Here is a 21,896-nt window from a genome sequence, read left to right on the forward strand (position 1 = left end):
TAGTGAAAGCAACACCTGCAGGTATGGGGGCCAATTGTTCAGGTAGGGGGCGATCAACCTCGGTTCGGGTTGATTCAGTAAACCGACCAATCGGGTCGGCAAGGTATGTAATGTGTGAAAAATACGGTTCACACACAGAGGTTTTATGTGGTGAATGGGAGAGAATGACGGTACATGACGGGGAGAAGTTCCCAAGAGTAGGCAGCTTCAGCCCAGATGTGTTACTAAATCTAAGGAGGAGGATATGTCTCATTAAATCAGCAAAGAGACGGATCAAACATTATGATTATTTACAGTTATGGCAACAGGAGGGAGAAATACAGAGAGGATTGGCTCAGGCGGCGGGATCTAACCCTATCAGGAAACTGATAGCCACGGCACCGCCGCCACCATATATATCAGGAGAGAAGTTGGTTGCGGAGAATGACGCACTAGGGTGTAACAAACAAACAAACACTTAGCAACTGTATAAATGTTAAAGATAATGTTAATAAGTTAACCAATGCAAATATTAACCCGTGCAAGTTGTACCCTGTTTTAAACTTTCCCCAGGAGTGTGATCAAGAGGACGAATCGGCAACAATATCGGCGCTCTCTCTAGCAGCCACCTTATCCGAAACATCAGTAGGCACGGCCCAACCCTTAAGATTAGTAGCAAAGGCCCCTAGCGGAGGGACAGGTGAGGTCGTATCAACGGGTAAGTACGGCACCTTACACTATGCTGAAACCATTTCACCACAGGCTGTAGAATCTACTCAGAATGATGTTGTTAGGCTTAATCCCGTTAGGGTAATAGCTGTGCCAAATGGGAAAACTGACACTACAGGAGTCACTCCTATCAGAAACATTGCCATGTACAGCCCATTTTCCCGAATGGAATTAAGAACCATAGTGTCTGAATTCCCTGATCCTAGAAAAGATCTAGTTGCTAGCCAGAAATACATCAGAGACCTAGGGAACACTGTAGAGCCCAATAACAAAGACTGGCAGATATTGCTGAGGGCATGTTTACCCTCCAATGTCGACTCAGCTCAATTTTTAGCTGACTGTGGATTGGATCAGGATGTACCCCTTACAGATGTGTACAACCAAGACAATGTAAAAAGAATAAATTTACAGTTAAAAGAGTATTTTCCAGCTGTAGTTAAATGGAACAAAATTTTCTCCATTAAACAAAAGGAGTCAGAAACAGCTGCAGAATATTTTCACAGGGCATTACTAGATATGGCTAAATACACAGGCATAGAGGACATTAAAACCAACATAAATCATAGAGAAGTAGCAGTATCTGTGCTATTGGATGGTTTAAAAGAAGCATTAAAGACAAGGGTACAGACCACGCAACCATGTTGGCGAGGTCTGTCGGTGGCTACTTTGAGAGAGGCAGCTATTGATCACGATCGGAATATCACCAGACACAGGGAATTACAAGGTGATAAGTTAATGGCCGTAAGTATACAGGCCCTGACCACAAGGCAGCCTTTGTATAAATCACCAAACCCTGTGGGTAAGTCAAATGTGGTAACTTGTTATTCTTATCATAGACAGGGACACATGGCACGAGACTGTAGAGTGAAAAATTCACAAAAATCATACCAACCCCCTAGACCACGACATGACACACGACATTGGGATCAGGGCCCGCAGAGACGGAGTTATGAGCCACATGCAGGGGAAACAAAAAGATATCCCCCAAAAGGAGACTGGCAAACTTCTGGCAGTTCCCAGTTAACCCCTTCACAAGTAGTTGCTGCCAGCGGGATTCAGGGAGGTCACCATACCCAATAGGGGTGTGGCCATACCTGTAATCTGCAGCCAGTAAAATTGATTGCAAGCCTTGGAAGTGAACCCGAAATTGCAATTGACGTAGCTGGTAAAACATTAAACTTTCTTGTAGATACGGGGGCGGCCAAATCAGTGATAAATTCGACAGTGGGCATGAGAACCACTGGTAAGACAATTCCAGCCATGGGAGTAACGGGAGTAGTCCAGCATTACCCTGTTAGCAAACCAGCAGAGATTACAATAGGGCCTTTACATACCAAGCATTCCTTTTTGCTGGCTGCATCGGCACCGACTAATCTCCTGGGAAGAGACTTATTGTGTAAAATGGGGTGCGTCATTTATTGTACTCCTGAAGGTGTATTCTTGGACATACCTGAGAATCACGCTCAGGAAGTGCGAGACATGTTAGACTCCCCATCAAAATTAATGACACATACCGTTATGACAAATAGGACTCCATCCCAAGTAGAAGAAATGACATCCCAGATACCAGAGTCACTGTGGACTAAAGATGGACAAGACACTGGATTAATGGCAAATGTAGCTCCGGTAGTTGTGCAAGTAACAGATGGTAGGATAGCTCCAAAAATCCCACAATACCCTCTGAAGCCAGAGGTGGAGTTAGGAGTGTATCCCGTAATAGAGCGCTTGCTACAACAGAGCATTCTGGTAAGAACATCCAGCACTGCCAATAGTCCCATCTTCCCTGTAAAAAAGAGTGGGGGGAGGGGTTACAGGCTAGTGCAGGATCTAAGGGGGATTAACAAAATAGTTGAGAGTCAGTTCCCCGTAGTGCCAAATCCAGCTGTCATCCTTATGCAGATCCCTCCCACTGCGAAATTTTTCACTGTTATTGACCTCTGCTCCGCTTTCTTTTTGGTACCTCTACACCCTGACAGTCAATATTTGTTTGCATTTACATACAGAGGAGTCCAATACACATGGACTCGATTACCACAAGGTTTCATAGACAGTCCAAGTATATTTTCCCAGGCTTTGCATGATTGTTTACAGTCTTTCCAACCAGAGAGTGGATCAATATTGATACAGTACGTGGATGATTTACTACTGTGTTCAGATTCATTGGAAGCGTCCCTGAAGGATACGAAACAGCTCCTGTTTCATCTTTCAGACACAGGACACAAGGTTTCCAAAGACAAATTGCAATTATGCCAAACTAAGGTAAAATATTTGGGACACTGTCTAACACAAGGACTGAGACACCTGACCGCTGATAGAATCCAAGCAATTAGAGACATGACTCTGCCACAAACCCAGCAACAGATCAGAACGTTTTTAGGAATGTGTGGGTATTGCCGTAACTGGATCCCAGGATTTTCCATTCTAGCGTTACCTTTGCAGGAGATGGTCTCCTCAAACAAACCTGATCGGATTTCGCATACAGACGAGTCCGAGATGGCATTTGAGAGACTTAAACAGTGCCTAACGCAGGCGCCAGCATTAGGTATGCCAGACTATGGGAAACCCTTTGAGCTGTACGGAACAGAAAGTGCTGGTTGCGCGGCAGGCGTCCTAACCCAAAAGCACGGTGACGCCAGCAGGCCGGTAGCATACTATAGCGCTCAGCTAGATACGGTAGCGCGATCCCTCCCCACATGCTTGCGAAGCGTTGCTGCGATAGCATTGCTAGTAACAAAAAGCGAAGATGTAGTGCTAGGTCACAACCTCACAATTCATACACCACATGCAGTGTCAGCCTTGCTAAATTCTGCCCAAACCAGACACGTCTCATCAGCGCAGTTTACAAGATGGGAATTGGCACTAATGGCCCCCGTAAACATCACCATAAGGAGATGCAGTGCATTAAATCCTGCAACATATCTCCAAGGTGTGCCTGGACAGGCACAAAGGGTGGAGGATGAGAGTGGTGGGGAAGGAGGATTTAATACAAAAGATGACATGCATGATTGTATGGAATATTTGACCCAAAATTTCACGGCAAGGCCTGACATCAGTGACAACCCACTGGAAGATGTAGATCTTACTTTCTACACTGACGGTAGTTGTCACAGACAGTCAGACTCGGGAGACTTGTGTACTGGATACGCAGTCGTAGATGACCAAGGCACCATAGAAGCAGAACCGCTAGGCCCACCTCACTCAGCCCAGGTTGCTGAACTGGTCGCCCTAACCAGAGCATGTGAATTGGCTAAGGGCAAGTCAGCCAATATCTACACCGACTCTAGATACGCATTCGGGGTAGTCCATGATTTCGGAGCCCTATGGCGCCTCAGAAATTTCATGACGGCAGCTGGTACACCGGTAGCGCATGCAGCTCACATCAAAAGGCTTCTAACAGCGATACAGGAACCCGACAGAGTGGCTGTTATCAAGTGTAAAGCACACACATATAGCCAGGACCCAGTGTCACTTGGTAACAGCCGAGCAGACGAAGCTGCTAAGTTAGCAGCTGATACCCCCAGACAGACAGACACCACACAATTGATGGTATTTAATACCATCAACACACAAAAGTTGTGTGAAATGCAAAATTTGTGTTCCACACAGGAAAAGGCAGTCTGGAAGGCAAAAGGATATGGCCAGGAGTCCTCAGGACTCTGGACGGATGGACAAGGTAAACCAGTGGCCCCCAGAGCATACCTTCCATGTTTAGCTGAGGCAGCACACGGGCTGACTCATCTGGGCAAGGAGGGAATGTGTAAGTTGGTAAGAGCATATTGGTGCGCCCCAGGATTTTCATCTCATGCAGGTAAAAGAGCAATGTCATGCCTTACCTGTTTGAGGAAGAATATCGGAAAGGCAATACCAACAGAACCATCTCATATCCCACCTACAGGCGGCCCTTTTCAGGTAATACAGATTGACTTTATACAATTACCCCCTTGTCGAAATTTTAAATATGTACTTGTTTGTATAGATGTATTCTCAAATTGGGTCGAAGCATTTCCTGCGGCCACAAATACCGCTATGTTTACTGCTAAGAAAATTGTGCAGGAATTTGTATGTAGATACGGTATCCCTAGAATAATTGAAAGTGATAGGGGTACCCATTTTACAGGTGATGTCTTTCAAGGAATGTGTAAGTTAATGGGAATTGATAGTAAGCTGCACACTCCATACCGCCCCCAGGCGAGTGCGAAGGTGGAAAGAGTGAACAGCACTATTAAAAATAAACTGAGCAAAGTTATGGCAGAGACAGGATTGACATGGCCAGAAGCTTTACCCATTGTACTATACAGCATCAGAACCACTCCCAGGTCCCCTCTTAATCTGTCTCCCTTTGAGATCTTATTTGGTCGACAACCGCATGTTATGATTAACCCTCAGGATGATTTGAAGTGTAACAATGAAGTGACTGTAAAGTACCTGGTTAGCATGAGTAAACAGCTAAGGAATCAAAATGATAATTTGAAGTTAGTGATTCCTGATTTACCACATAGTAATTGTCATGACATTGAACCTGGGGATTATGTAATGATACAGAATTTTCTACGCTCAGGTTGCCTTATTGACAGATGGGAAGGACCATACCAAGTCTTATTGACTAGCACTACAGCATTGAAGGTTGCCGAGAGAGAGACTTGGGTTCATTCGTCCCACTGTAAGAAGGTTGCTGATCCAGAGAGGTCCCGTGATAAGGAACAGACGGTAGAGGAAGTTGTATCACTGGAGTGTCTGTTTCAGGAGGACTGAGGCGGCACCTGAGCATTGAAAATCATAAGACCAAAAGCAGTTGTCGATTCCCTGTTCCCTTTTATTGTTTTTCTCCAAACTTCCCATCCCATCTCCCTCAAATTATTTCTTTCCCCCTTCTCATTCTTCTCCATTTCCTCCTATAAGATGGACTTGCCCCAAGAGACTGTGATCCGGATTTTCCTGTTGACCATGATGTTGACCAGAGCAGTCTGTTCCGGCGAGAGTACCATGGAGGTCGAGAGAGGTTCTGGAATGGGTTCTGATGACAAAGATGGAGGCGTAGTTTTCCAAGAACAACTTAATCAACAAGTAAAGGCGAGTATCAGAAAACGATCCGATAGCATTGACAATAGAAGGAATTGTGAAGGATTGTTAGCTGAAGAAAACTGTATCTGTAGGCTCTGTGACAATGTAGTTGAGGATGGGTGCATCAAGAAATGCCAATCCAGTTTTAATATCCACATGGACCGGCATCCATTGAGTGACTATCACTCCTTAGTGGGTAATGTGTTAAATCAGACAGATTGTTGGGTATGCTCTCAAGTACCTCAAGGCCATAGTAAATCAGGCTTAGTACCATTCCCTTTAACGATAGGGGAGGTACTTGAGCTAAAGGGTGGGAGACCGGTGGACAGGAGGTTTAATATCTCCAGCCCTCCTAGTTTGAAGCTCCACCAATATCATGTGGATAAGTCCCTAATATGTTTTAACATTTCCAATCCCCGAAAGCCGGGAAATTGGGAAGTGTCATGGAGTAACCAAACCATGACCTTTTCATATAGAGCAGATAGAATGCCTACAGATACAGAGCTTATACGCCACATAGCCAGTAGAGAAAAATCTTTCCGATATAGGTATACCCTAGGAAGTAGGATTACGAGAGTTGGAGAGGTATCACCAGGATACTGTGCACATATCATACAAACTGATACGTGTACTAGACAGATGGGAGAATTAGGGTTAGGAGATTTCACATGGAAGATGTGTAAAATGGTTATGTCCTACTCCGTCCCAAATGTTCTCCCCGATGATGCATATTTCATATGCGGGAGGAAGGCGTATAAGTGGCTTGCCCCAAACTCTGAAGGATTGTGTTATATTGGAAAAGTACTGCCTGAAGTAATGACTGTATCACATGCCAAAATGAAAGATATACACCGTGGTGCCCAAGCTCCTTATACTCACACCCATTACGAGCACGTAGTTAAAAGGCAACTGACAGAAAGGACAGAGCATTCGGCCTCTGACATGATCCATGAATCCACCGGGATTCAGGTTCTACTTGCGCTAGATTTCACTCGCACCGCTAGAGGAGTGCTGAACTATAGGTATATCTCTGCGCTTGCAAATTTATTAGACAATATCACAGAAATGTATGATGACACTTTTAGGTATACTGGAAGAGAGCTTCAAGCTTATAAAACAGAACTGGTTCAGCATAGGATGATTCTCAATTATCTCACAGCTGTGACAGGTGGATATTGTGTCACACTGGCAACGCAGTACGGCGTGAAATGCTGCACATATATTACGAATAGTACCGAGGATCCGGTCGAGGTCATAGACCAAAAGATGGATGACATTCTCCAATTAAAGTGGGAATTTCGCAGGAGACACAATCTCACCCTTGCTGCTGTGGGTAATGAGCTGACTGGTTGGGTGTCATGGTTGAACCCGCGAAATTGGTTCTCTGGTTTAGGAGAATGGGCTCAAGGAGTCATAATGGATGTAGGGAAGTTTCTCCTATGTATCTTGGGTGTTGTCATATCGATTGGCTTGATATTTAGATGCGGTCAGGTTTTAATGAAGTGCAAACGGAGTACCAGGGTAATGAGTCTAAGGAGTGAGGAAATTGTAATTCCAATGGATTTGATTTATGACCCAACGGTAGAGACAATGATGTGATAAAAATGCGATTATACGGTCCGTTTCTTTCACCTGTTTCTCCGTTTTCTCCAAGGTAAAAAGACCCACTTGGACGAGGAATTTGATGATCCTGTACACAGACAACAGATGGATTAAAGAAGAAGTTTTGACAACCTTATACACAGATAATTGATGAACTATGCCATAGACCCCCAGTTTCCCTAGAAATTTTAAATTTACGCTAGCCCAACACTTTTGTAAGTCTATGGACATTGACAAAGCTTTTTGCCCACACCTTTTGGCAAAAGCCCAAAGAAGACTGCATTCAACAGACACCAGACAAGACTTCAACCGACAAATGTTCATTAACCTGACATAGAATACCACTGCATTTACCATAATTGTTCTTTATCTTCATTTCTACAACCTTCAGGTAATGACACACATAGTCGATAGGGAATACAGGCACAGATATCAGCAATCACATATCCCCCCATTCATGTATCATCAACTAAAATGTGCTCCCCCATTTTGTTACAACTAAAATCCGAAAAGAGCTCGGTAAAGTTTGACAGCCCATCCACAGACCCTTAAATACGGGATAAGAAGGAATTCAAATGTATACTTCGCAATACCTCGAAGATTGATTTACAACACGTACGGCACGATGATACATGACCCCCCCAAACATGGATTCATACACACATGCTTCTGCTATCTCACTAGGTCATACCCTTTTCTCTCCTTCTCCTCTCCTCCCCTACCCAACCATAGAAATGTATTTACACATGACATATATTTTTCTCTTTTTGAAATGTTTTAGGAAGTGGCAGTTATTGGTGACTGCCAAAGGGTGAACTGTCAAAGTCAGAAAAATATCATGATGCACACTGCCATATTTGCACCTCATATAGGTCCGCGCTGCGCATGCGTGCGCTCTCCCGTGCGTACGCATACCCGCTGTTACGTGCACCCGCAGGCGCACGGTATGCGCATTTACGGTAGAGTTTATGTGTGCCTAGCGTGCGACTCAATCGTTACATATTTTAATCATATAATGTATTTTGTAGATTATGGTCCCTTTGATAGAATCTGAAAGTTTAGTTAATGTAGCATGTTCATAAACAAAGAGATCCCTCTTTGTTTGATACGAAGGGTCAGACAAGGGTTATACAGTGGTGTTTAGTATCCATCGGAAGAGTATTTAATTAGCAATATTCCGGTGTTGGTTTGAAGCGGATTAATCGCTTGTGCGAATAGTTATGGACATAAGAAGTTTATGTACTTTTACTATTATTTGCACTCACTTATCCATGCGGCGGGAAACCTAGTTTCCCACCCACCTGAGCAGTTGGAAATAGTCACAGCCCACCTGTATGAATCAACCTATGACCTTTTGTTATAATGCGAAGACGAATTCCTGTGTCCAATGAACAATGAGATTGTAGGGACCATTGTACTGTATTGTGTGTAGTGTATAAAAGGACAAGCCGATCTGATCCAGCTCTATTCTCTTCAACGGTTCTCACCACTGATAATCGGGAGCTGGATATCCAGAGGCGCATGCGATTGTTTCCTTTGTGCGTAAGTTTTCTCCGCAATCATATTGTCTTTATTGTTATTGTGAGCCATATCTCTGTCTCTCTCTCTCTCTCTCCTCTCCTCTTTCTCTCTCATTTTCCCTTAAACGTAATTGTATTGTATTGTATTTCATGTGTAGTTATCTGGTTAGTTAGTCTATGTTATATTGGTAGTGTATGACTTGTATTGTATTATTCTCTTGCAAATATAACGTTCATATAGGGTGTTAGAACCTAAGGTAGGTATCAGTGTATTTCTTATATTTCTAAGTATTCTCAGAGCGTCGGAGACGCTCGAACAGCTTTTAAGTTAATAAGGTTACACTGTGTTACATTTACACTTTATCACTACACCAGGGTTTACTGCATAATACACTGTTTTATGGTATAGTTATAAAGGTTTAACATTGTGAGCGTCTGCGCCGCTGGTGATCTCCTCGTGGTCCCGAGCGTCCGCTACGCTAATAGCAAACCATTATGTTAGTCGGCAGCCAATAGCGTGCCTGCCTGTGATCTCTTGGCCGTGAGAGAACGTGACGCTTGAGCGTCTCGACTATGGCTAAGCGATTGTTACGCAACGTGCGTACCCTACGGTATTCCATACGTCAATAGCGTACAGTGTTCTTAGACCTCTTAAAGGGTTTTAAGTAAGATAAATATTTAGCTTTATCAATCTCAAGGATACCTACTTACACATTCCATTTGGCCACTACATCAGGAGTACTTAATGTTTGCAGTACAGCAAAACCATTACCAATTTCAGCTACCGTTTGGCCTCTCGTCAGCATCTCGGGGTTTCACAAAGTGAGGTCTGTGATGATAGCTCATCTTGGATGCCTGGGAGTGATAATAGTTCCGTACTTAGATGACCGTCTCATCAAAGTTTCATCTCCACAAATACTCCTTCACAATGCCTTACTGACATACAATGTACAAGTTCAGCACGGTTTGCTGAACTAGTTAAAAAAAAAAAATCAATCAAGCCTGGTTCCGTCTCCTCAAATTCAATTTCTAGGAATGATTCTAGATACAGTAGATCAACGAATTTACCTGCCAGAAGAGCACAATGTTTTTGTCATCTGGTACAATTAGTGCTCAAACCACGGACAGTCTCTGTGCACTTGTGCACTTAACTGTTTGGAAAGATGGTGGCGTCTTTTGAAGCACTCCAGTTCGGAGGGTTTCAATCACGTCCCTTTCAGCTAGATCTTCTAGCAGAGTGATCAGGCTCTCATCTACAAATTCAATAGATGGTGCGGTTGTCTCCAAGGGCCAGAGTATCGCTACTCTGGTGGCTCCAAATAAAACTCTCACCATGGAAAAACTGTTCAGAGTCTGGAATTGGATAGCTCTAACGGCAGATGCAAGTCTCAGGGGTTGGAGAGTTCAGTGTCTATGGTCACACCGACAAAGATTCCTGTCAATAAATGTTCTGGAACTCAGGGCAATTTACAACTCTCTGCAACAGGCAGTTCAAATAATCCAGTTTCAGACTGTTTAGGTTCAGTCAGACAACACGACGGCAGTCGCATACGTCAACAAACAAGGAGGGACTGGAAGTCGCATGGCCATGTGAGAAGTTGCTCAATTTTTCAATTGGACCGAGCATCACCAAGTGATATTATCAGCAGTGTTCCTTCCGGGAGTGGACAACTAAGAAGCAGATTATCTCAGTTATCTGGAATTCATCCAGGAGAATGGGCTTTACATCCAGAAGTGTTCCAGATGTTGGTCTAGTGGTGAGGTTTCCCACAGGTGGGTTTCATGGCATCTCGCCAAAATCATCAGACACCAATGTATGTGTCCACCCACAAGAGATCCATAGGGCTGTGGCAGTGCATGCTCACACAATAGCCATCTAGACATCTCCTCCATGTTACGTAATTTGTGGTGAGTTCATGAAATTTATTGTACAAGATTATAATGTAATCAACACCCTCATCATCAACGTACTCATTAGTGATCTGAGGTACAGTAGTCCTTCCCAAATATTTTTTGTGGGGGACCAAGCAAGGCAAGCACTTCACCCACAAAGTTTCTGTCCCTGTCACTGAAGTGCTTGGTTTGTTTAACTGTGCATGTTGTTTTTAATATCCAACATGGGGGAGGGAGGTTCCCAAGGACAATTCCATCTTGCACCACTTTTTTTAATGCCACTGCTGTGTGGCAATGTTTCATAGATGTGCTATAAACTGCCGTGTGTTTGTGCTGCTGCTCTGTCGGTTAGTAACCAGCCAGTTCGCTGCAGCCTTTTGCTTAAAACAGATTAAAACAATATTATAAGCTATGAGGTGGTCAAAATTGACTCGACCTGATAGGAAATGAATGTTATTGAGGTTAATAATACTCTAGGAACAAAAACAGGCCCCAATTATGTGATTTTAGTTGTTTTTCTGTTTTTTGACAAAAATACAGATCCAAGGTGGTCATTCCGAGTTGTTCGCTCGGTAATTTTCTTCGCATCGCAGCGATTTTACGCTAACTGCGCATGGGCAATGTTCGCACTGCGACTGCGCCAAGTAAATTTGCTATGCAGTTAGGTATTTTACTCACGGCATTACGAGGTTTTTTCTTCGTTCTGGTGATCGTAATGTGATTGACAGGAAGTGGGTGTTTCTGGGCGGAAACTGGCCGTTTCATGGGAGTGTTTGAAAAAACGCTACCGTTTCTGGGAAAAACGCGGGAGTGGCTGGAGAAACGGAGGAGTGTCTGGGCGAACGCTGGGTGTGTTTGTGACGTCAAACCAGGAACGACAAGCACTGAACTGATCGCACTGGAAGAGTAAGTCTCGAGCTACTCAGAAACTGCACAGAGAAGTCTTTTCGCAATATTGCGAATCTTTCGTTCGCAATTTTGATAAGCTAAGATTCACTCCCAGTAGGCGGCGGCTTAGCGTGTGCAAAGCTGCTAAAAGCAGCTTGCGAGCGAACAACTCGGAATGAGGGCCCAAAACCAAATGACACTAGGGCGGTTTTAGAAAAACCAAATACAGATCCAAAACACAAGGGACATAAAGATCCAAAACCAAAACACGGGGGTCGGCCCACATCTCTAGTTTCTATAGGTTTCTTACCATACTATCCATTTGAACCGGGACACTCATGAATTACACATGTTCTGTGGCTGTCTGACTTCAAGTCTGTATTTCCCCTGGTTTTACTCAGCCACAGAACCTGTGTAATACATAAGTGTCACGATTTAAGGAGATAGTATGGTAAGCCTATTCTGTGGGGGATGCGATACTGCCAGATTGATCAATTTTCCAAATGCAAACCATTTCCGGAGACTGACCCAGGCAGCTACTGCCATCTGAAGATGACTGTACTCATCGCATATGTAGGTCTCCCAGAAACCTTTGCCGAAATGGCCACTTTGCATGTGCGGTCAGCGAGATCACGCACGCGCAGCACCACGACAGATCACTGAGCCATGGCAGGAACGCGCTCCTTTCAGAGCCCCTCTTCCTGCAGGTGCTTCTTACTACATCCCGCTGATGTAAACACATATTGCAATGTGATCCCGGGCACTAATATCGCCCCTGATTGGTTTGAATATGAGATTAATGCAGTGTTCATTTTGACAACGTTTTTCAATTTAGTTTTAGTCTTAGTCATTACTTTACAGTTTAGTTGGTTTATAATCACATTTTAGTCTTTTTTTCTTTTGTTTTATTTTAGTCAAGATATAGTCAGTGGATCTCAGTTTTCATTTTAGTCTAGTATTAGTAAATTTGTTAGTCAGAACTTTTGCAAGCAGTTTAATGATACTGTAAAGGATTTTGCTGATGAACATATTCTCTTAAATCTCCTTGAGAAGTCTGCATACCTTTACCCATGTGTTTAGTAATCTAGGCTCAGTAGGCTGCGTTCCAAGGGGTTAGGGTTAGGCTATGGGGGGAGGGTTAGGTTTAGGCAGCGGGGATGGGGAGTTAGGTTTAGGCACCTCGGGGAGGAGGTTAGGGTTATTAAGCACTAAGGGGGGAGGTTAGGGTTTGGTTGCGGATAGGGAAGGTTAAGATTAGGGGGGTGGGGAAAGGGGAGAACACCCCTTATTCACCCCTGTCAGCTTTTTAATCAGCGGGATCCCTGCATTGGTATTTTGAACGCCGGGATCTCGTACTGATCCCATTTGGAGATCAGGGAAAGTCATGGTGAATCCAGAGGCATGCAGGGGTAAACCAGGTGCAATTAGGGGGTATTAAAAGACATTCTGGGGATTTCAGGTCATACAGGGCAAATTTGGGACAATCAGGAAACATTGAAGTGGTATTTGGCGTCATAGAGAATTCACTCAGAATTTGTAGGTAATTAGGGAGCAGCACCCAGAAGGCTAGTGGTGGCCAGCGAGCCTGTGTAGCTCTGTAATGTAATCTGGCATTCATGAAGATGAGGTAATCACTGGTTTAACTAGGGGGGCACCACCCTGCACCTCCAAGCGACTGCAGAGACTGCGGCCCCCTAGTGCAGCTGTTTTGGGAAGGACACGGAGGGCACAGTGCGCGCCTCTCCTGTGTGTCCCTCCTGGGTCTCCGGAGGCAGCGGCATGTCTGTTAATTGAAGTGCCCATTTGTGAGCTCTGATTGGCTCACGAACCGACACTTCATTTGACAGACACGCCGCTGCCGCTGGAGACCCAGGAGGGACACACGGAAGAGGCGCGCACTGTGCCCTCCGTGTCCTTCCCAAAACAGCAGCGGGGGAGCCCAGTGGGGGGGGGGGTTTGTACCTGGCACTGGGGGGGGGGCATGTTTGGCACTGGGGGTTTGTACCTGGCACTGGGGGGCATGTTTGGCACTGGGGGTATATCTGTACCTTGCACTGGGGGGGAGGGGCATGTTTGGAACTGGGGGTATATCTTTACCTGGCACCGGTGGGGCATGTTTGGCACTGGGGGTATATCTGTATCTGGCACTGGGGGGGGGGCATGTTTGGCACTGGGGATATATGTGTACCTGGCACTGGGGGGGCATATTTGGCACTGGGGGTATATGTGTACCAGGCACTGGGGGTGATATTTGGCACTGGGGGTATGTGTGTAGCTGGCACTATGGGGCATATGGAGCACTAGGGGCATATGTATATCTGGCACTGCGGGGGAATATCTGGTACTAGGAGCACAGGCTTAGCAACAAGCATTTTTCCTGGATACAAGCACAACACCCAGCTCATGAAATCCATGGCAACAAGCATTACCCCCTAGCAACGAGCATGACACCCAGTGCATGAAACCCCTGGCAATGAATATTACCCCCTGGCAACAAGCTTGAAACCCAGCACATGATACCTCTGGCAACAAGCATAACACCTACCGCATGAAACCCCTGGCAACGAGCATGACACCCTGAGCATGAAAACCCCTGGCACCATGCATGGAACCAAGAACATGAAACCCCTGGCAACGAGCAGGTAATTTAAAAGTAATTAGAAGCCTTACTGTAGGACTTAATGTGTAATGGGCATTGCGGTGTGTGGCATAATGTATCACGGACATTGCGGTGTGTGTCATAATGTGTCACAGGCATTGTGGTGTGTGGTATACTATATCATGGGCATTGTGGTATGTGGTATAATGTCTCAGGGGCATTGTAGAGTGTGGCATAATGTATAATGGGCAATGTGGTGTGTGGCATAGGGTATAACGGGCATTGCGGTATGTGTCACAGGCATTACGGTGTGTGGTATACTATATCACGGGCATTGTGGTATAATGTCTCAGGGTCATTGCAGTGTATGGCATAATGTATCACGGACATTGCGGTGTTTGGCATAGGGTATAAGGGGCATTACTATAAGGATGAAAAATGACAAATAATGTAAGGGGCATGAATCAGGATTTTTTCCCCCCTGTGGCGGCTAATGTCTGGGCGTGCAGGTTGCAAAACTGGGGTATAAGGTAGTCTTTTCCTGCAATGCTACGCCCCTTTATGCAAAGCCACACCCATTTCAGCAAGGTCACGTCCTTTTCTTGCGGTGCGCGCCGAAGGCGCACGCAGATTCACCGCTTTACTAGTGCCAAGTATGAGGGAGGGCGCCAGAGAATGTTTTGGCTTGGGGGAGAAAAATTTCTAGTTACGCCACTGGAGGTAATTAGGGAGCAGCACCCAGAAGGTCAGAGGTGGCCAGCGAGTCTGTGTAGCTCTGTAATGTAATCTGGCATTCATGAAGCTGAGGTAATCATGTGCTGACCGTTACTCACCAGCATTATACATATATTATGTAGCACATTAGACTCTGTGGAGGTAATCATGCGCTGACCGTTACTCACCAGCATTATACATATATTATGTAGCACATTAGACTCTGTGGAGGTAATCATGCGCTGACCGTTACTCACCAGCATTATACATATATTATGTAGCACATTAGACTCTGTGGAGGTAATCATGTGCTGACCGTTACTCACCAGCATTATACATATATTATGTAGCACATTACACTCTGTGGAGGTAATCATGCGCTGACCGTTACTCACCAGCATTATACATATATTATGTAGCACATTAGACTCTGTGGAGGTAATCATGCGCTGACCGTTACCAGCATTATACATATATTATGTAGCACATTAGACTTTGTGGAGGTAATCATACGCTGACCGTTACTCACCAGCATTATACATATATTATGTAGCACATTAGACTCTGTGGAGGTAATCATGTGCTGACCGTTACTCACCAGCATTATACATATATTATGTAGCACATTAGACTCTGTGGAGGTAATCATGCACTGACCGTTACTCACCAGCATTATACATATATTATGTAGCACATTAGACTCTGTGGAGGTAATCATGTGCTGACCGTTACTCACCAGCATTATACATATATTATGTAGCACATTACACTCTGTGGAGGTAATCATGCGCTGAGCGTTACTCACCAGCATTATACATATATTATGTAGCACATTAGACTCTGTGGAGGTAATCATGTGCTGACCGTTACTCACCAGCATTATATATATATTATGTAGCACATTAGACTCTGTGGAGGTAATCATGCGCTGATCGTTACTCACCAGCATTATACATATATTATGTAGCACATTACACTCTGTGGAGGTAATCATGTGCTGATCGTTACTCACCAGCATTATATATATATTATGTAGCACATTAGACTCTGTGGAGGTAATCATGCGCTGACCGTTACTCACCAGCATTATACATATATTATGTAGCACATTACACTCTGTGGAGGTAATCATGCGCTGACCGTTACTCACCAGCATTATACATATATTATGTAGCACATTACACTCTGTGGAGGTAATCATGTGCTGACCGTTACTCACCAGCATTATACATATATTATGTAGCACATTAGACTCTGTGGAGGTAATCATGCGCTGACCGTTACCAGCATTATACATATATTATGTAGCACATTACACTCTGTGGAGGTAATCATGCGCTGAGCGTTACTCACCAGCATTATACATATATTATGTAGCACATTACACTCTGTGGAGGTAATCATGCGCTGACCGTTACTCACCAGCATTATACATATATTATGTAGCACATTACACTCTGTGGAGGTAATCATGCGCTGACCGTTACTCACCAGCATTATACATATATTATGTAGCACATTAGACTTTGTGAAGGTAATCATGTGCTGACCGTTACTCACCAGCATTATACATATATTATGTAGCACATTAGACTCTGTGGAGGTAATCATGCGCTGACCGTTACTCACCAGCATTATACATATATTATGTAGCACATTAGACTCTGTGGAGGTAATCATGTGCTGACCGTTACTCACCAGCATTATACATATATTATGTAGCACATTAGACTCTGTGGAGGTAATCATGCGCTGACCGTTACTCACCAGCATTATACATATATTATGTAGCACATTAGACTCTGTGGAGGTAATCATGTGCTGACCGTTACTCACCAGCATTATACATATATTATGTAGCACATTAGACTCTGTGGAGGTAATCATGTGCTGACCGTTACTCACCAGCATTATATATATATTATGTAGCACATTAGACTCTGTGGAGGTAATCATGCGCTGATCGTTACTCACCAGCATTATACATATATTATGTAGCACATTACACTCTGTGGAGGTAATCATGTGCTGATCGTTACTCACCAGCATTATATATATATTATGTAGCACATTAGACTCTGTGGAGGTAATCATGCGCTGACCGTTACTCACCAGCATTATACATATATTATGTAGCACATTACACTCTGTGGAGGTAATCATGCGCTGACCGTTACTCACCAGCATTATACATATATTATGTAGCACATTACACTCTGTGGAGGTAATCATGTGCTGACCGTTACTCACCAGCATTATACATATATTATGTAGCACATTAGACTCTGTGGAGGTAATCATGCGCTGACCGTTACCAGCATTATACATATATTATGTAGCACATTACACTCTGTGGAGGTAATCATGCGCTGACCGTTACTCACCAGCATTATACATATATTATGTAGCACATTAGACTCTGTGGAGGTAATCATGTGCTGACCGTTACTCACCAGCATTATACATATATTATGTAGCACATTAGACTCTGTGGAGGTAATCATGTGCTGACCGTTACTCACCAGCATTATACATATATTATGTAGCACATTACACTCTGTGGAGGTAATCATGTGCTGACCGTTACTCACCAGCATTATACATATATTATGTAGCACATTACACTCTGTGGAGGTAATCATGCGCTGACCGTTACTCACCAGCATTATACATATATTATGTAGCACATTAGACTCTGTGGAGGTAATCATGTGCTGACCGTTACTCACCAGCATTATACATATATTATGTAGCACATTAGACTCTGTGGAGGTAATCATGTGCTGACCGTTACTCACCAGCATTATACATATATTATGTAGCACATTAGACTCTGTGGAGGTAATCATGCGCTGACCGTTACTCACCAGCATTATACATATATTATGTAGCACATTAGACTCTGTGGAGGTAATCATGCGCTGACCGTTACTCACCAGCATTATACATATATTATGTAGCACATTACACTCTGTGGAGGTAATCATGCGCTGACCGTTACTCACCAGCATTATACATATATTATGTAGCACATTAGACCCTGTGGAGGTAATCATGCGCTGACCGTTACTCACCAGCATTATACATATATTATGTAGCACATTAGACTCTGTGGAGGTAATCATGTGCTGACCGTTACTCACCAGCATTATACATATATTATGTAGCACATTAGACTCTGTGGAGGTAATCATGTGCTGACCGTTACTCACCAGCATTATACATATATTATGTAGCACATTAGACTCTGTGGAGGTAATCATGTGCTGACCGTTACTCACCAGCATTATACATATATTATGTAGCACATTAGACTCTGTGGAGGTAATCATGCGCTGACCGTTACTCACCAGCATTATACATATATTATGTAGCACATTAGACTCTGTGGAGGTAATCATGCGCTGACCGTTACTCACCAGCATTATACATATATTATGTAGCACATTAGACTCTGTGGAGGTAATCATGTGCTGACCGTTACTCACCAGCATTATACATATATTATGTAGCACATTAGACTCTGTGGAGGTAATCATGTGCTGACCGTTACTCACCAGCATTATACATATATTATGTAGCACATTACACTCTGTGGAGGTAATCATGTGCTGACCGTTACTCACCAGCATTATACATATATTATGTAGCACATTAGACTCTGTGGAGGTATTCCGGCTACTTACATGGAGTTTGGAGACGCGGCATCGCTTCTGCGCAGGGACTGGAGTTTGTGTCACCATTATCTTCTACTTCAGACTAATACTGTTTAATTCTCCCTTCTGCAAAACAAAAAGCACAATGCAGCTCAATAGCAGCATAATACAACAGGATAATAATAACATATAGCCACAGTATCACCGTCTAATCAGTGACATATAGAGACTGAGACTACGACTGCTCTGTGTGTGCCACATCCAAATATATTTATTTATAGTTTGATAATATGAAGTTGCGAGGCCACGCCCACTTTTCCAGGAGCACGTGCATGGGGGGAAGGTGCTTTGAAATTTTCTCGTTCGGGGTGCTAGTAGGCCTGGAGGCGGTCCTGTCTACGCCAAGTGCACCAGGCTCCAGCTGTGCCCCAGTGATCAGGGAGTCTGGGAGTAGAAGCAGATTAAGTGGAGTTGGAAATACAATCTAATCTTCTGACTAAAATGACTGAAGGTGCAGAGTGCTCAGAGCAGCGGCACATTGGTGTAATATCAGTGGCAGGGCCGGTTCTAGACCCTGTGGCGTCAAGGGCGAAAGTTTCCTTCGGTGCCCCTTCCCCCCAAAAAAAGAGAAGAAATGGGTTAGTGCGCGCAATAGGTGCGCAGCAAAAATAGGGGCGCGGATTCATAGGAATGGGGTGTGGTCAATTATGCCCCCTGTAGTTGTACCCCTGTAGCTGTGCCCCCAGTAATTTTTCCCACAGTAGTTGTACCCCTAGTAGCTGTGCCCTCAGTAATTTTTCCCACAGTAGTTGTGCCCCTAGTAGCTGTGCCCTCAGATGTACCCCCTGTAGCTGTGCCCCCTGTAGCTGTGCCCCTAGTAGATGCTTACAAAAAAAAATAATAATAAAAAAAAAATACTCACCAGCCCCGCTCCTGCTTTCCGACCGCTGCTGCAGCTGTCCTCCATCTCCGGACGCCGCTGCTCGGATCTATGGGAGAGATGCCATGACATCTCTCCCATAACGCAGCACACAGCACAGACACTAGAGGTCAATTATGACCCCTAGCATCTGCGGCCACTCCCACAATGCCGTGCGGTGCGCATTGAGGTCAGGCGCACTGCACGGCACCAGTAGTGGCTCTTGCCATCGCAGCTGCAGTGGCACCCTCAGGACAGCGGCATCCCAGGCAAATAGCCTGCTACTGATCAGTGGCTCAGAACAGCGGCATGCTGGGGTGACACTAGTGGCTCAGCAGCGGCACACTGGGGTGACACCAGCGGCTCAGAGCAGCATCATGTTGGGATGACACCAGTGCCTCAGAGCAGCGATATGCTGGGGTGACACCAGTGGCTCAGAGTAGCGGCACGCTAGTGTAATACCAGTGGCTCAGAGAAGCGGCACACTGGGGTGACACCAGTGGCTCAGAGCAGCGGAACGCTGGGGTGACACCAGTGGCTCAGAGCAGCGGAACACTGGGGTGACACCAGTGGCTCAGAGCAGCGGAACGCTGGGGTGACACCAGTGGCTCAGAGTAGCGGCACGCTGGGGTGACACCAGTGTTTCAGAGTAGCGGCATGCTGGGGTGACACCAGTGGATCAGAGCAGCGGCACGCTGGGATGACACCAGTGGATCAGAGTAGCGGCATGCTGGGGTGATAGCAGTGGATCAGAGCAGCGGCATGCTGGGGTGACACCAGTGGATCAGAGCAGCGGCACGCTGGGGTGACACCAGTGTTTCAGAGTAGTGGCCCGCTGTGGTGACACCAGTGTTTCAGAGTAGCGGTATGCTGGGGTGACACCAGTGGCTCAGAGCAGCGGCACGCTGGGGTGACACCAGTGGATCAGAGCAGCGGCACGCTGTGGTGACACCAGTGTTTCAGAGTAGCGGTATGCTGGGGTGACACCAGTGGCTCAGAGCAGCGGCACGCTGGGGTGACACCAGTGGATCAGAGCAGCGGCACGCTGGGGTGACACCAGTGTTTCAGAGTAGCGGTATGCTGGGGTGATACCAGTGGCTCAGAGCAGCGGCACGCTGGGGTGACACCAGTGGATCAGAGCAGCGGCACGCTGGGGTGACACCAGTGGATCAGAGCAGCGGCACGCTGGGGTGACACCAGTGTTTCAGAGTAGCGGTATGCTGGGGTGACACCAGTGGCTCAGAGCAGCGGCACGCTGGGGTGACACCAGTGGATCAGAGTAGTGGCACGCTATACTGTTCCAGAAAGAGAATTGGCGCCCCCTTCTATCCAAAAGGGACATAAGGTGCAGAACTTGTCTGAACTAAATTGATCCCAGAGAATGCCCATGCTGAATGATGTCCCTTCCCACTATATATATATATATATATATATATATAGTGACAGAACAAAATAGATGGAGTAGGAACCAACTCACTTTGTTGCCTCCTCAGGCAGGTTACACAATACATGCAGGTTTTGCAGGTCAGGTTTTACAGGCAGTCTTTAAACAGCAGCACAACATTCCATGTTCTAATAAGCACAAGTAGTACCGATTACAAGTGGCTTTTGACATAACCCCAGGGCCCCCAATCTACTGTCTGGACACTTGCTGGCATCAGGAGCAATGACCTACTGAACAAACACTTTTTTAATGGTAGCAGAGCTGTTGCTCTCGCAGAGGCCTGTCAGTCCACATTAACCTCATGTGGAATCCTGCTGTCCCTGCCACACTTCGCCCTTAGCTTCAACCACTCTGGTGAAGCTATGAATTCTCCCGGCGAGTTCTCTGCCTCGTCCTTATCTATTTGTGCCAAGAGTCCGGAAACACACCCCTCAACTAACTTCCACAGATCCCCTTCTTCACCCTCCTTTCCTAGCTTCACCACAGGGTTGCTAGGAGGATCAGGACCCATAAACTTCCTAGACAGGGCATCTGCATTAAGGTGCTGGTTCCCTGGACAATGCTGCACCTCAAATATGAGTGGCTGTAAAGCCAGAAACCAGTGAGTCCCACTATCATTCACCTCCTTGCGTGTGTGCATCCACTGTAAGGTGATTAGATGGAATTCTCACCCACAACAATCAGTATCTCAGTGATTCTACTGCCCATTTACTCACCAAGCGCTCCTGCTCCACACTTGAGTTTGTGCGTTCTCTGGGCAGCAATTTCTGGCTGGGTTTCTCTTCCCCTTCTACCTCTTGGGAAAGGACTTTGCCTAACCTTGTCCCAGAGGCATCCGTTTGCAGCACAGACTGCTTTCTGAGATCCGGAGCTTGCCATACAGGCTCTGCGC

The 21,896-nt window shown here is 45.3% G+C and overlaps 1 protein-coding gene across 1 annotated transcript in view; it reads right to left on the reverse strand.

The window, feature by feature from the left end:
* Positions 1-18,762, reverse strand: part of LOC134934723 (solute carrier organic anion transporter family member 1A2-like) — a 193,463-nt gene extending 174,701 nt beyond the window's left edge. Inside the window, exon 1 of the mRNA XM_063930090.1 lies at positions 18,672-18,762. Coding sequence (XP_063786160.1) covers positions 18,672-18,728 — 57 coding nt within the window. The 5' untranslated portion in view covers positions 18,729-18,762. The remainder of the gene's footprint in view (positions 1-18,671) is intronic.
* Between the last annotated feature and the right edge of the window lie 3,134 nt (positions 18,763-21,896).

Source organism: Pseudophryne corroboree, chromosome 6 (genome assembly GCF_028390025.1).
Source record: "Pseudophryne corroboree isolate aPseCor3 chromosome 6, aPseCor3.hap2, whole genome shotgun sequence".
Classification (NCBI taxonomy): Eukaryota; Metazoa; Chordata; class Amphibia; order Anura; family Myobatrachidae; genus Pseudophryne; species Pseudophryne corroboree.